Source organism: Aquarana catesbeiana, linkage group LG03 (assembly GCF_042186555.1).
Source record: "Aquarana catesbeiana isolate 2022-GZ linkage group LG03, ASM4218655v1, whole genome shotgun sequence".
In the NCBI taxonomy this organism is placed as follows: domain Eukaryota; kingdom Metazoa; phylum Chordata; class Amphibia; order Anura; family Ranidae; genus Aquarana; species Aquarana catesbeiana.
Window position 1 is genome coordinate 634,141,384 of NC_133326.1, and position 14,256 is coordinate 634,155,639.

At 38.6% G+C, this 14,256-nt stretch overlaps 1 protein-coding gene across 2 annotated transcripts in view; it reads right to left on the bottom strand.

Annotated features, from left to right (window-relative positions):
- Positions 1–534: 534 nt before the first annotated feature.
- LOC141133241 (adhesion G protein-coupled receptor E3-like) overlaps positions 535–14,256 on the bottom strand; it is a 131,823-nt gene continuing 118,101 nt past the window's right edge. For both annotated transcript variants that reach the window (XM_073622500.1, XM_073622499.1), the window contains 3 exons: positions 6,720–6,888; positions 6,529–6,627; positions 535–4,513 (listed from right to left, as the gene is read on the bottom strand). In XM_073622500.1, the coding sequence (XP_073478601.1) occupies positions 4,439–4,513; positions 6,529–6,627; positions 6,720–6,888 (343 nt within the window). In that variant the 3' untranslated portion in view covers positions 535–4,438. The remainder of the gene's footprint in view (positions 4,514–6,528; positions 6,628–6,719; positions 6,889–14,256) is intronic.

Here is a 14,256-nt window from a genome sequence, read left to right on the forward strand (position 1 = left end):
TTGGGTATATCTAAATATAGTCCTATTGAAGCATGTAGCTACATCTTTGATATCCGACGCGTTTCGTGTAAAAACACTTCCTCAGGGGTGGATGCTATAGGGTATCTGAAACAACAGAGTATAGACAAATCAGATAATTGACTCAGTGCAACCAGAAGAGACAAAATGTCCGTTCTGGGTACTTACAGGAGATACCGAGCTGTAGTATATGTAGGAGCTAGGCCGTTGATATTGATATCTTCTGAAAAAATTATTTGAGACTCTCCTTTGATCCTTCCCATAAAATGAAAATATCATCTATTAACCTCTTATAGAAGGTCAATTCCGGTTGGGTTTTGACAAAAAATCTCTCTCTCCCCTCCCATTTTCCCAACATAATGTTATCTACACTGGGGGCATACTTTGCTCCCTTAGCCACGCCTTTCACCTGAATAAAGAAGGAACCATTATGTTAGAAGTAATTACTTATCCCTGTGTCACATATCAGGTGTGACCAGAACTGTGTGGACAGCAACAGAGGAACCCAGACATATGTGAAAGTGAAAATATTATAATTTATTAAGATAAGTGAAACATATAAACACAACCACCTCCAATACAATACAGTGCACAACCAACCAAATACAGAGACCCACAAATAATAATGATCAGACAGATATATATATATATATATATATATATATATATATATATATATATATATATATATATATATATATATTTATTTATTTATATATAAATGGGGTATACCGGAATCATAGCCAGGCCAGGGTCATCAATGGGAGGTCAGCAGATGGGGACAGGGAACAAACAGGACAAGGAAAGGATGGATGGATGGATGGATGGATAGGGCTGCAGGACAAGGATCACAGGAGGGACAAGGTTCAGGTGCAGGGTTCAGGGTTCAGGTATACAGACAGGATCAGGTTCAGATACAGTTACAAAGCTCTCAGGTTCAGGTCAGGGCGCAAGGAAGATACCAAGGTAAGGTGTGTGTGCTTGCCGGGTATTTATACACATCTCCTGCAATCAGGCTCAGGTGATGCCTGATCGCAGGAGATGATGTCGGCTCCACACTGCCAGGAACCACCCGCTGGTGGACGCCAGCACTGCGGCCCAAAGATCACATAGTACCATAGATCAGTACCACCAGCAGGGGAAAGCTCCCCTGACAGCTCCAGACTGCCAGGAGACACCTGCTGGTGATTTTGGATGTACTGTAGTAGATGTGATTTACTGTCCAAAGCCATTTTAACAGCAGCCAATGCATCTAATTGTCTTATGCTGGAGTAAAGTGACTCAATGTCAATAGTTCCTTCAGTATATTCATCAAATGTTTGCTATCGCTTAAATGTAAAGGATATTTTTGAGTTAGTGGCTGTAAAAAGTAATCTATGCTTTACCTAATCCCAGAAAAAATTGAATTTATCCCACTATGGTCTCCCTGGGGGTTTCTCTTTGCTCAGATCCCATCACCCCCCCTGCTTCCATCTCACTGGCTGTGATTGGCAGCAGCAGAAGCTGACCTGATGGCTCCTGCTGCGGCATCTCAGCCAATCAGGAGGGAGAGATCTGGGAGAGCTTCTGGTCTCATGCACATTGCTGGATCGAGATCAGGCTTAGGTAAGTATTCGGGGGGCTGTGGAGGGAGCTGCACACTGCTGAAGGTTTTTCATCTTCATGCATAGAGTGGAAGGATTGCTAGGAGTGAACTTTAAACGATTTTTTAACCCACTGTTTTTATATTCAGAACTTTCTGTTTCTATAATTTGCGGTATTCCAGCAAAAAAATTTTTATTTAGTTTCCTTACAAATTTCTGTGTATCAATAAAAACTTTGAATTTGTTAACACCTTTATCTGGGGCATATTCAGTCCCAGATCTAGAACCTTCAACTCATATTCTGTAAATTCCTTATTGCTTAAATTATAAATCCCTAATATTCTTTTTTTTTTGTTTGTTCTTAAGCCCTCCTCGGCTCCCTCTATATCATTTCTTTGCTGATCTCTTGGTGGCCACTGGGGGGGGCGTGTGGGTAATTCCAATGTTGCCCTCCCCTTCTCCCTTTGTACATAGGTCTCCCCCTAGTGGGGTTCCATGGACCCCTCCTGTTCTAAATAAGGGAATCCCCATGTCCCCTCCATCGAAAATCCCAGAGGCTCAGGAGTTTATTGTTGGACCGAATATATGCTACTTATCTTGGATATACTTACCTTATACAATTTGGCCTTCATAGAGAGAAGAGGTCATCTATTTCTCGTGAGAGCGGAGTGTTTCTATCTAGGATAAGAGGAAGAGCACTGTTTGTCTTCTGGGTGTCACTTCTCTTTCAAAACACAATTTTCAACACTTTTCTTACTTTATGTTTTATGATTTGCAGCAAGAGCATTTTTTGGGACTTTTTATGAATTTAACACATATGTAATTTTGGTGTTTTTTGTATTTAATTGAGAGCAGTACAGTCTTCCTAATTAAAATGTAAAATGTTTATAATTTGAGAGGTCCTGTTTGACAATTGTCAAAGATTGGAGCTTAAAGCGGAGTTCCACCCAAAATTGAAACTTCAGCTTATCTGTCTCCCTCCTCCCGTTGCCACATTTGCCACTTTCGGGGGGAGCGGATAGCTGTTTTTGACAGGTACCCTGTCCCCACTTCTGTCAGACCCCCCCGCGGTGAGATCCGTCAGAAGTTTGGCCCACTCCTCCTCACTCCTCCTTCCCCTGCTGCCAGGCCAGTAAGAGAGTGCAGCTACAAGCTTCCCGGCTGGGTTCCCTTACCGGCAATGACGGCGGCAGCACCCAACAGCCAATGGAAACATCAACTGCAGTGCCGACATCGCTGGATTCCAGGACAGGTAATCCTATGTGTCCATTCACATTAAGTAGTCTAGAGGCATTTTTTAAGCTGAACGTTTAGAGGGAGAAAAAAAACTCTTTTGCAATGTTGAGATCATTTTTATGGCAGAAAAATAAATGCAAAATGCTCCTAAACGCTAGCGTTTTTTCTGCCAAGAGCACTGGCGTTTTTTTAGGCTAGTGTGCATGAAGCCTCAAAATCTCAGTTTTCGTGAAGATGCAAGGTGTTGGCTCACTTACTAAGTCCAACCTCCATGTGCATGTCAATCTCTCTACTTTATACTCTTTACTCTACTTTATAACCCTTACATTTATTTTTGAACTCTTCTCTTGTACATAAACTTTCAAAATGTTTCATTATGAGTAGAGGTAGTTGTTTTCCTTATAAGATATCCACCCCACAGGGATTGCATCGATTGTTTTAGAGGAGTTGATTTACTAAAGGAGTATAGGCTGTTTACTTAGCTAAATTCATTTTTTAATTAACATAGTGAAGGAGATAAAGATGTGTGACTGTTATTTACAAGCAAAAATCCTATTTTCCTTATTCCTGCACATGATTGGGTAATCAAAGTGACACAGTACCTGTCTCATCATAAAAATTCAGTCGGCTTCCACAGCAAATGGGATCAATATGTCACCAAAGTACTGACAGCCTCAGAATCACTTTACTTACACTGACCGCCTCGGAACATTGGGGAGATTCCGCCCTTCATCCCACCCATGCCGGACTGATGCCACTTGTTCTCATTGGTCTTTTCTGTTTTAGTTGTGTTATTTTGGACTGGTGCTTTATGTCTGTCCTTTGATTAGTGGTATCATCAACCCATTTACTGATTTGATCTTGCAGTTATTTGTGCTTGACGTATACAAGCCCTCTGTTAGCTCCTAGCTCTAGTAAAATGGTTGTACTTCTGCTGTCTTTTGTCTATATATGCTTTGGAATTGCCCTCACCTTGAGATAGTTAACTTTGTTTATTGAAAAACCCAATTAAAAAAAAAGTGACACAGTGAACACAGTTTCACTTGGGCATTCACTGAGCTAAGTGAAAATTCACTCTGCAAAGTGAACATGCTGTACTATACAAGTAAATCAACTCCAAAGTCCTCCATTGTAATAAGGAATTGGAAATAATTTCAATTATTATGTAGCTCTGAAAAGCATAAAGTAGACCTAAATATGGCTGTCCCAAAGTATATATTTAATTACAAAAATTATACAATTTTTTTTTTATTTTAAAATAGACATACATTAATAACTATATTCACATCCAGCTGGTGATTTTTTTACTCATGTATCTAAAAAGTTATTTAAATAATTATACAGGTAGCAGTGTTTTGGAAATGATGTTGATTGGAATATATAATTCCTATATGGCTCTTAGCCAGCACTTACAGGATTGTTGTATATAAAAGTTTTTTCTTTTACATTCACAGTTGTGTTTTTGATCCCTGTAAAGAATCGTTGTTGGTCCTTCTTTCACTATTCCATCATATATTATCTCCCAATGTCCTTGTAATTTACAAAGTCCTCAGTCTTTTCATTTACAGTGTTTTATTTTGAGATTTAGCAAAAATGATTCTTCAGAGCTCATACTGATTTTCCACAACTCGCGCTGATTTCACCTCCAGATTTGATACCTCCGAGGCTTGACTCTGCTACAAAGTAAAATATTTTATCATTATTATCAGTTGTGAAAATACTAGCAGTGCAGACATGATTCATTTTCAGAATTCGTTTATATATTCAGATTTGTTTTGTATATTCGGATATGTTTAGTTCATTAGTTCTTTCTGAATTGATCCCTTTTTCGGAAGGTATTTTAAAAGATTGGCCATATTCATTTTAACGCGTTAATTCATTATTTTTGGACATTATTAATACATTGTGTTTGGGTTGGATGGATGTGGATCCATCAGAATCATAACATAATGGAATGGAAAAAATACATTTTGGATTTGTTTGTTATGTTATGATTCAGAGATTCTGAAGGATTCACCTCCATCCAACCCACACACAATAAGTAGGAAACATCAACTTATTTTACTTTTATACCTTACTGCGTTTATTGCAATATGTTCCCATTTCATATGTAGTACGTTCTTATAATAATGAAAAATGTTAATGCAACATCAAAATTAATTGGAACCAAATCAATTCAGGTCATTCGTTATGTTTTTAAGTTATTTCAGATCAGAATGAAACAAATAAATTATTTTTTTCATTATAATTTATTTTATAGAAGTTGAAATTCATTACAATTGTGATTCGGAGACCTTGATACCTCCGAATCTCTGTGTAACAAAAATTTCGTCCAAATTTTGATTCGTAACGAAAATGAATCACATATGTCTAGCAGAAGGAAGGATTGTGATGACTGAATGGATGTGGCTCATGAAGATTATAGATGATTGGAGTGATTTGGGAAAAAATATATTTTACTGTGGAATTACTGATTTTGCTAATGGTGAAATTATACTGAATCGGAGGCTCAATTTGGCTCATTGAGCTGTTTAAGGGAAATTTGTTTTAACAAAAAAAAATTATTTTATTTTAATTTAGAAAGTGTTGGCTTTCTTGTGTGTGTGTATGTTTGTTTCTGTGGGGGGGGGGGGGTACGCTGGGGTAGAAGGCCAGAGGGACTGCATTTAGGGTTGTTCCGTTTATTCTATTTAGTGCTCTTTGTATTTGTGATATCTTTTCCTTTTTTTGTATTTGATCATTATTGGTCACTAGGTTTTTAATGTTCATGTTTTCTTTAGGGGGAGTTACGTTGGGGCAGAAGGCCAGAGGGACTGCATTTAGGGTAGTTCAGTTTATTCTAGTTAGTGCTCTTTGTATTTGTGATTTATTTTCCTTTTTCTGTATTTGATCATTATTGGTCACTAGGTTTTTAATGTTTATGTTTTCATTTATGAAGCTAATGAGGGGAACAAGAACAGGTCCAGGATAGTTAAAAAGAGATTCTTACACCCCCAGGAACCAGTTAAAGCCCACTGCACCATCCAAAACGACCAAAAACACATTCCTTTTGTCTTCCCTATGAAATGACTCCAGTGCTTTAGACAAGATTGGCAAAGTTTTGTGGAAATCACCTGATTTCAGAAAAATGGAAACTCTGTTTTATTCATCCCTATTGATAGTCTATTGAAAGATGACAGGACATTTGGGGAAAATAATCATTAGGATGCTTTTAAAGTGTATGTAAACTATGAACTTCTCTTATTTGCCCAGTTTTGGACTGTAAAACATACCATTGAAAGCATTTTGTTACATCTGTTCGATAAGTGCAAAAAAGTACCTGTTGATCCATCAGAAATCCTATGAGCGCTGCACAGTTCATAGTCTGCAGTCTTATTATGGAGAGGTGGAGGGGGAGGTGTTCTTTAGTCCTAACACACTTTCTGTCCTATGGTAACAATGCTTCTTCTCCATAGATTTAGTACACTGAGTAAGCATTGTTACCTTAGGACAGGAACTGGCAGGATACCAGGTGAAAATAAAGGGTAAAAAAAAACTAAAAAAGAAATTGAATGCAGCCACCTCATCTATGGACTGGTAAGTTTTAATATTTTCTTGGATTTAGATACATTTTATCATATCTCTATTAGAGTCTGTTTGCACTTTTTGTAGTGTATGCAGAATATTAAAACATATGAAGGTCAGAACTTACAGACTTTATAGTCATAGGCATTGTACTGCCAGATGTGGCTTCTGAGTCTGACTTCTTGGACTGGAATCTTCGGAATCCTCTTCTATACTCTTCTCTTACCTGGACATGTAACAAGGAAACTGTTATTTAGCAGAGAACTATAGAATAGCACCAAGACACAAAGCTTGGTAAATAAATTTATGTCACATGACCTGGTGGTTGAGCAGGCAGTGTACACAGAAGATGTACAATCCCTGGAGGCTATTGCAGATGGTGAAGATGTAGGACATGACCAGGGAGCCCGACCCAAACTGAAAGATCCCAATAATCCAGGTACAGCCCAATATGAACAGCTGGGACAAAGCCTTAAATGTCAGAAGACTGTTGGGGAAAAGTACATAAGTTTAAAAAAACCACAATGCAAATGTGTCTCAAATTAAAGTTCAGCGCCATCCCCAAATTTTTTTCTCTTAATAGAGTGGTGAGGGTTTAGAACCAGTCCTTTTTATTGCTGTATGTGTCAATGATTTCTTCTCACTTATAGTCCCTGTGACATTCTGTCATTCCCCATGAGAGGCATAAAGAGCAAAAACAATTCTAATTCTAGTCCTTTTACAGCCTTTTTAAAACGTTGCATGTAATTAGGCTTTAAACTCAACACTTGACTATTTACATTCCAAGCTCAGATGCTTTCCATTCTTTCAGCTATAGATGAGATAATACCTGTATAAAATGCGGATGGAACATTTAAACAACTTTATTTTCAATGTATATCTTGTGTGATGATAAAGTTAATTCCAATACCCCCACTGTCACCAGAATGTAACTATTCTTGCCTCAACCTTTACATAGAGGCAGGTGGACAAAAATCTAAGTGCCAGCAGACTGATAATGATTGTCACTGGGTCGGTTAACTATGCATTTAACCCTATAAACACACACACATACAGTAGTGCCAAAACAAAGAAAACATGGGTCCATCCAAAACCCAGGGTAAGGTGGAAAAACCCAAAAATTAGATTTTAAGTTTAGCCAAACTGGGAGATACAATAATGTATAAGCATATAATAAAAACACAATGTTTTATTACAAAGTTTAAAATGTTACATTAAAAACCCAATATGCAACCAATGACAAGACGCGTGTTTAGCATAACTTCCTTCCTCAGCATCCACTCTTGCACAGACAGAATTGTTTGAAAAAGGATCACCCCCTTGTGTCAGTATTTTGTTGAACCACCTTTTACTTTAATTACAGCCTTTAATCTGTTGGGATATGTCTCTTCTAACTTTGCACATGTAGACTTTGCAATATTTGCCCACTCTTCTTTGCAGAACTGCTCAAGTTTAGTAAAATTTGATGGTGACTGTTTGTGGACTGTAGTCTTTAAGTCATTCCACAGATTTTTAATGGGGTTTAAGTCTGGGCTCTGACTAGGTCATGCAAGGACATTTACCTTTTTTTCTCCTTCAACCCCTGTGTAGTCATTTTTGCTGTGTGCTTTAGGTCATGTTGGAAGGTAAACCTTCTTTCCATTGACAATTTCTGGCAGAGGGCAGCAGATTTTCCTTAAAAAATTGATAGTATTTTGCCCCATCCATTTTTTCTTCTACCATCACAAGCATATACCCACCGTATATATATGGTTTACTTCTGTGTATATGATGTTCATTTGATTATTTGTTTGCTCTAGCCATATCTATTCTCTATGTGCAAGCGTGGATCCTGAGGAATCAAGTTACGCTAAACACGTCAATCCTACATGCTTATAAAAGATAGTGATCGATTGTTATTGTAAAAATAGAGATATGGCATTGGATGTATATTGGGCTTTTAATGTAACATTTTAAACTTTGTAATAAAACATTGTGTTTTTATTATGTTTGTACAATATTGTATCTCCCAGTCTAGCACAACTTAAAGTCCCATTTTTGGGGTTTTCTTCCTTACCCTGGGTGTTGTCCCATGGGGTGAACGGACCCCTGTTTTCCTCATTTTGGCAATGTTTCATTGGGATGGTGCCCGAGTGGGGATGGTATGTAGAGCTCATTTCACAAATTCGATTTTCAACAAATACAGCAGCTACTACCACATCATTTAATGGAAACAAGCACCATTTAAAGAATCTGGTGATTCTGACCTTTAAGAAATACTTGTGACACTCACTGCCACAGCAGACTGGAAGGTAAGAGAGTTTCAAATATGGCAGATTTCGTTGAAGGAGCAAGGATTCTTTAATTTTTGATTATATCTTTTAAAAAATTAGCTTAATTATTTTAAAAAATCATGTTAATGAAAAAATTAAAGAAAAAAGTTTTTTACAGATATTACAGATATTTTAAAGATATTACAAAATAGACAATTGCAACATTAAAATAAAATAGAATAAAAGTAAAAAATGCTTATACAAAATTTGGCTGGTCTTTGGTTCCAGCAGAATCCAATCCACTGTAGAGTAGGTCCACTTGTATGTATTAAGGTATCAGCTCTCATGAATGACCTTTAGCGATCCATCACAATTTTGGTGGAAAACGCGAGTTACAGCTGCAAATTGCAGCAGCTTTGTGTTGACCCCTCAAAGGGTGTTTATGGAAATGAAATAAGCAATCAAAGGGTCTGAGTGGTGTGCTGAAGGGTGTGCTGATGGGTATTGAAGTGTTTTATAATACTTTAGAGACACTCCCTTAATGCCAGTTATTCATATTTTAACAATATTTCCAAATATAAAGGTTTCACAATGCGACAACCAATGTATTATTGAATAAATAAGATCTATATAGATCTTATTTATAGTCTTCTCAGGAGTTAATGTGTCCCACCCACCTTCTGCACCTCATAATACAACCATGTTTGGTGTGTAACTGATAGCTATTTTCTAATACATCTGTGCAATTGCTTTTTATGAGTGTGATTTTTATCATCGCAGGATTTATGGAATATAATTAGATTTTGGCAGGTTAAAAAGCACCAGACCAGAATGTGTGTTTGCTTACAACCATTCCTGGAGTGTTTAATGACTATTTTACAATAGCTATTAGTAGGTTCTGTCTTATTTGAGGCTTATGATACCCAGTTATGACCAGGATACAGGAGAGCTTGTCCAGTTCTGGGCACCAGTCCTCAGGAAGGATGTACTGGAAATGGAGCGAGTACAAAGAAGGGCAACAAAGCTAATAAAGGGTCTGGAGGATCTTAGTTATGAGGAAAGGTTGCGAGCACTGAACTTATTCTCTCTGGAGAAGAGACGCTTGAGAGGGGATATGATTTCAATTTACAAATACTGTACTGGTGACCCCACAATAGGGATAAAACTTTTTCGCAGAAGAGAGTTTAATAAGACTCGTGGCCACTCATTACAATTAGAAGAAAAGAGGTTTAACCTTAAACTACGTAGAGGGTTCTTTACTGTAAGAGCGGCAAGGATGTGGAATTCCCTTCCACAGGCGGTGGTCTCAGCGGGGAGCATTGATAGCTTCAAAAAACTATTAGATAATCACCTGAATGACCGCAATATACAGGGATATGTAATGTAATACTGACACATAATCACACACATAGGTTGGACTTGATGGACTTGTGTCTTTTTTCAACCTCACCTACTATGTAACTACTATGTAGATGTTTTATGACATGGCAATTTTAACCAGGGCTTAATTAGAAGTCTTTAGAGGTTTTGCAGACCCTGGCTAGTAATATTTATCCAACTTGATCTGCTTGAGGTTGTTGTTTTGGAGTAGGAAGTGGATGCATTATATGAAATGTATCAGCTCTCTGCTTAGCCCTACATATTTTTGAAGGGTCATCAGTTTCAATTTAGCCATTCAATGCCATAAAAGTATCGAACAGGCTACTGCAGTCTTCAAGGTGCCCTGAATCCCAGACCACTATAACATAGCAGTTTCCCCCCATCCCTCTTAGCAGTGCTCTTCCGAGCTACTGAAATTTTATACTGACCAGTTAGGCCACCCATCATAATGATGACCTGTTATTCCGCTGCTTCACCCCCTACATGCCCCTGACTTTGTACAAGGAAAGGCGCAAAAGACTGGAGAATATCTAGCAACATCACAATGAACGGCAATTGTGTGTACAATTTTAAAACATATGTACAATTTATAGGAGGAAGAGAATCAGCATAAATAGTCCATTAGGGGTCCATGTAACAAGTCTGTAAGGAAAGGTATAGGTATATAGTCCACAAGCAGGGCTGCCTTCCAAGGAACTGAAACCAAGCTCCAGAATCTATAGAAAAAACACAAGGGGGGGAGGCACCTCTGAATGTAGTATAAAAAGCCGTTTTTTATTTTAAAACAATGTGCAAACAACTCACATTTCAGTAGTGTAAAAGAAAGCATCTGAGAAGCCAGAGGAATAATCCATCATGGGGCAGTTCATCCGGTGGGTCACAGTGGTGCTGGCAGGTCTGCGTGTAGCTCCTGGTATACCGCTAATGCCGGCCGCGGTAGTGGTGTACATCCAGATGAGGCTTGGAACGCAGATGGAGGGCAAGCGCACAGCTGTGACGTCACAGGGCCGCGACGCGTTTCCTGAGCGTACGGGCTACGGTATTCTGGTAGCCGCGCTCCTTCGTCAAGCTATAGACAGATAGTGTGACTGGCTTATATGGACAAGGAGGGAGAGGAGGGGAGGGGAAAAAGGGGGGGGGAGACGGGCCAGAGTAAGCATATTAAGGAACAAATGCGGTTTCTTATAAAACAGTGGACAATTGATCAGGACCAAGCTGTTATTTTTACGGGATTATTTTAAAAAATATTATAAAAGGAAGGAAACTGTTATTTAAAGGTATATATATATATATAAAAAATATACATAAAAAATAAAAATAAATAAATAAATAAAAAATGAAAAATAATAGTTAAAATTTAATAATTAAAAAATGAGCAATTATTAGTTATAAAAAAGAAAAAAAAATTATTGGGTTAGAACAATTGTTTAGAGGCACTCTCAAAATCACAGTGCAATATGGCAATATACTGGAAAATAAGTTTATAATATCGTGGCGATCTCAATGCTCTCGTTTATACCCCCAGGCGAAAGTACATCTAAGGTGTAAATCCAATAGGTCTTGCGGGCGCAAAGTTTCTTGAATCTTTCCACAGCCGAAAGGGATCTGGGAATCTGTTCAATAACCCAAACCTTAAGGCCCACCGTAGAGCTCTGATGGGCCATAGCGAAATGCCTTGGGACACTATGGGGGTCAGTGCCCCCTTCAATTAATCTTCTGTGCTCGCCAAACCTTTGTCTCAAGGTCCTAATTGTTCAGCCCACATAAATTAGGCCACAAGGACAAGTTAGGCCATAGATGACAAAGTCAGACGAGCAGTTGAAGAATTCTTTGAGTACATACGTCTTGCCCTTAGTGGTAAAAGACTTCTGTCCATGTTGGACAAACATGCAGGTTTTGCATAAAGCCTTACGGCATTGATACATGTCTACCAGGGGGATCAAAGTGGGTCCTGATGGTATGGCTGAAGTGGATTTTAGTTTGCTTAGTGCAATCTTGTTTTTTAGATTCGGAGCCCTACGGTAGATAACTTTTGGGCGAGCGGAAAGAGAAGTTTTTAGATGGGGATCTTGGTGTAGGATCCCCCAGTGTTTTTCCAAAATCTTCTCCATGTGTTTATATTTGTAATGAAAAGTGGTTATAAACCTACTTGAACAGTCATGTGGAAGTTGATTCGTTTTTGGAGGCTTCTCATGCAAATAATGGTTGTAAGCTTCCTCAACTAGGGTTTCTGGATACTTTTTATCAAGGAATTTTCTTTTTAAAGTTTTGCCGAGTTCGGCATAATCAGAATCCTTGGTACAATTCTGCCGAAGGCGGCAAAACTGTCCTTTTGGAATATTCGTGATCCACTTAGGAAGGTGGCAGCTCTCGAAGTGTAAATAGGAATTACACGCTGTGGGCTTGATGTAATTTCTAGTAATGATACTGGCACCTTCATGTCCTAATTCAAGATCCAGAAAAGCTATTGTAGTAGGATCTGTGGCTGACGTAAAAGACAACCCATACGGGTTGTTATTACAATGTTGAACAAAAGTGGTGATCAGCTCAGTGTCTCCATCCCAGATAATTATCAGATCATCGATGTATCTCCCAAAAAATATTATATTAGCTGCAAAGGGATTGTTTTGGTAAATGAAGTTGTTTTCCCATAAACCCATGGCCAAGTTAGCGTATGAGGGAGCGAAATTGGCCCCCATAGCTGTTCCCTGTATTTGTTGGTAATATTCGTTGTTGAACGAGAAATAATTATGCGTCAGGCAAAATCTGGTGGCTTCCATGATGAACTTTGCCTGGCGCATATTGATAAGAGGATCAGAAGACAAAAACTGTTCTAAAGCCATAAGGCCAAAATGGTGAGGTATGGAAGTATATAGTGAACACACGTCAAGTGAGAGCCAAACATAAGTAGGCTCCCACTTGTACGGTGATAATAGTTCCAAAAGGTGGATACCATCACGAATATATGATTGTAATTGGGATACTATAGGTTGAAGGAACTGGTCTATATATAGGCTAAAGCCTGTCGTCACGCTGTCCATAGCTTCTACGATAGGCCTGCCCGGAGGGTCTTGTAGGCTTTTATGGATCTTAGGCAGGTGGTAAAAATAAGGTATCTGATAGAAGTTCTTATGCAAAAAAGAACTCTCCATTTTGGTGATGATACCTTCTTGGAGGGCAGTGGAAATCAATAGATCAGCCTCTGCAGCATAATCAGCTGTGGGGTCCTTGGTGAGTTTGATGCATGTCATTGTGTCAGACAGTAGTCTATATGACTCTCTCAAGTAATCAGATTTATTTTGGAGTACTATACCACCCCCTTTATCTGCTGATTTGATAATCAAATCTTCATTGTGAATTAATTGATCAAGTGCTTTTATCTCTGAGGGTGATAAGTTATTGGATTTGGAAGCAGAGGTGGATTCGCAGAGTTTCTTGAGATCTGCAAAAACAACTCTGTAAAAAGCTTCTATATATGGGCCTTTTGACTGAGTAGGGAAAAAAATGGATTTGGGCTTAAGTGTAGTATGGACAATAGGAGGGGATGACATAAGGTGCTGCGAAAGTGATCAGAGCACCAAGTCATCACTATTGGATACATCAAGGTCGTCAATATCCAAAGACAGTTCCGTACTGGATGTAGGTGAAGTTATAATAGGAATGGTGGGAAGGGTAGTATTACAATTGCTAATGATGTTTTTTTCTTTTTCAGATTGAATATGAAAATGCCTCTTCAGAGTGAGGTTCCGTATATAGCCATTAAGATCCTTGAAAAGAGTAAAAGGATTGGGTTTATTCGTGGGTGCAAAGTTTAATCCACGGCTCAAGAGGGACAGATCTGCATGGGATAGGGTACAGGAGGATAAATTAAATATTTTTATAGTTTGGGGCATTTGGGTGTGTTCTTGTTGTTTCTTGCTTCGTCCTCCTCTGCAACCTCTTCTGTGAGCTTTCTTTTTCGGGAGGCTGGAACCAGAGGAGGACTGAGCACTAAAAAAGGAGAGGCTGTAGAACAGCCTACATTAGATGGTATATTAACGGGAGAAATTACAGACAATGGAGCACAAGGAGATAATTTTCTTGGGGATGGGAATGTCCTGGTTGGTGAAAGTGTCTGTTTGTTAGACTTCAATCGAACAACTGTATCTATGTTGTTGCAATGAACAGTAGTGACATTAGAGGTGTCTGTTACCGAAGCTGGAAGGGTGGAATGGGAGAAGAAG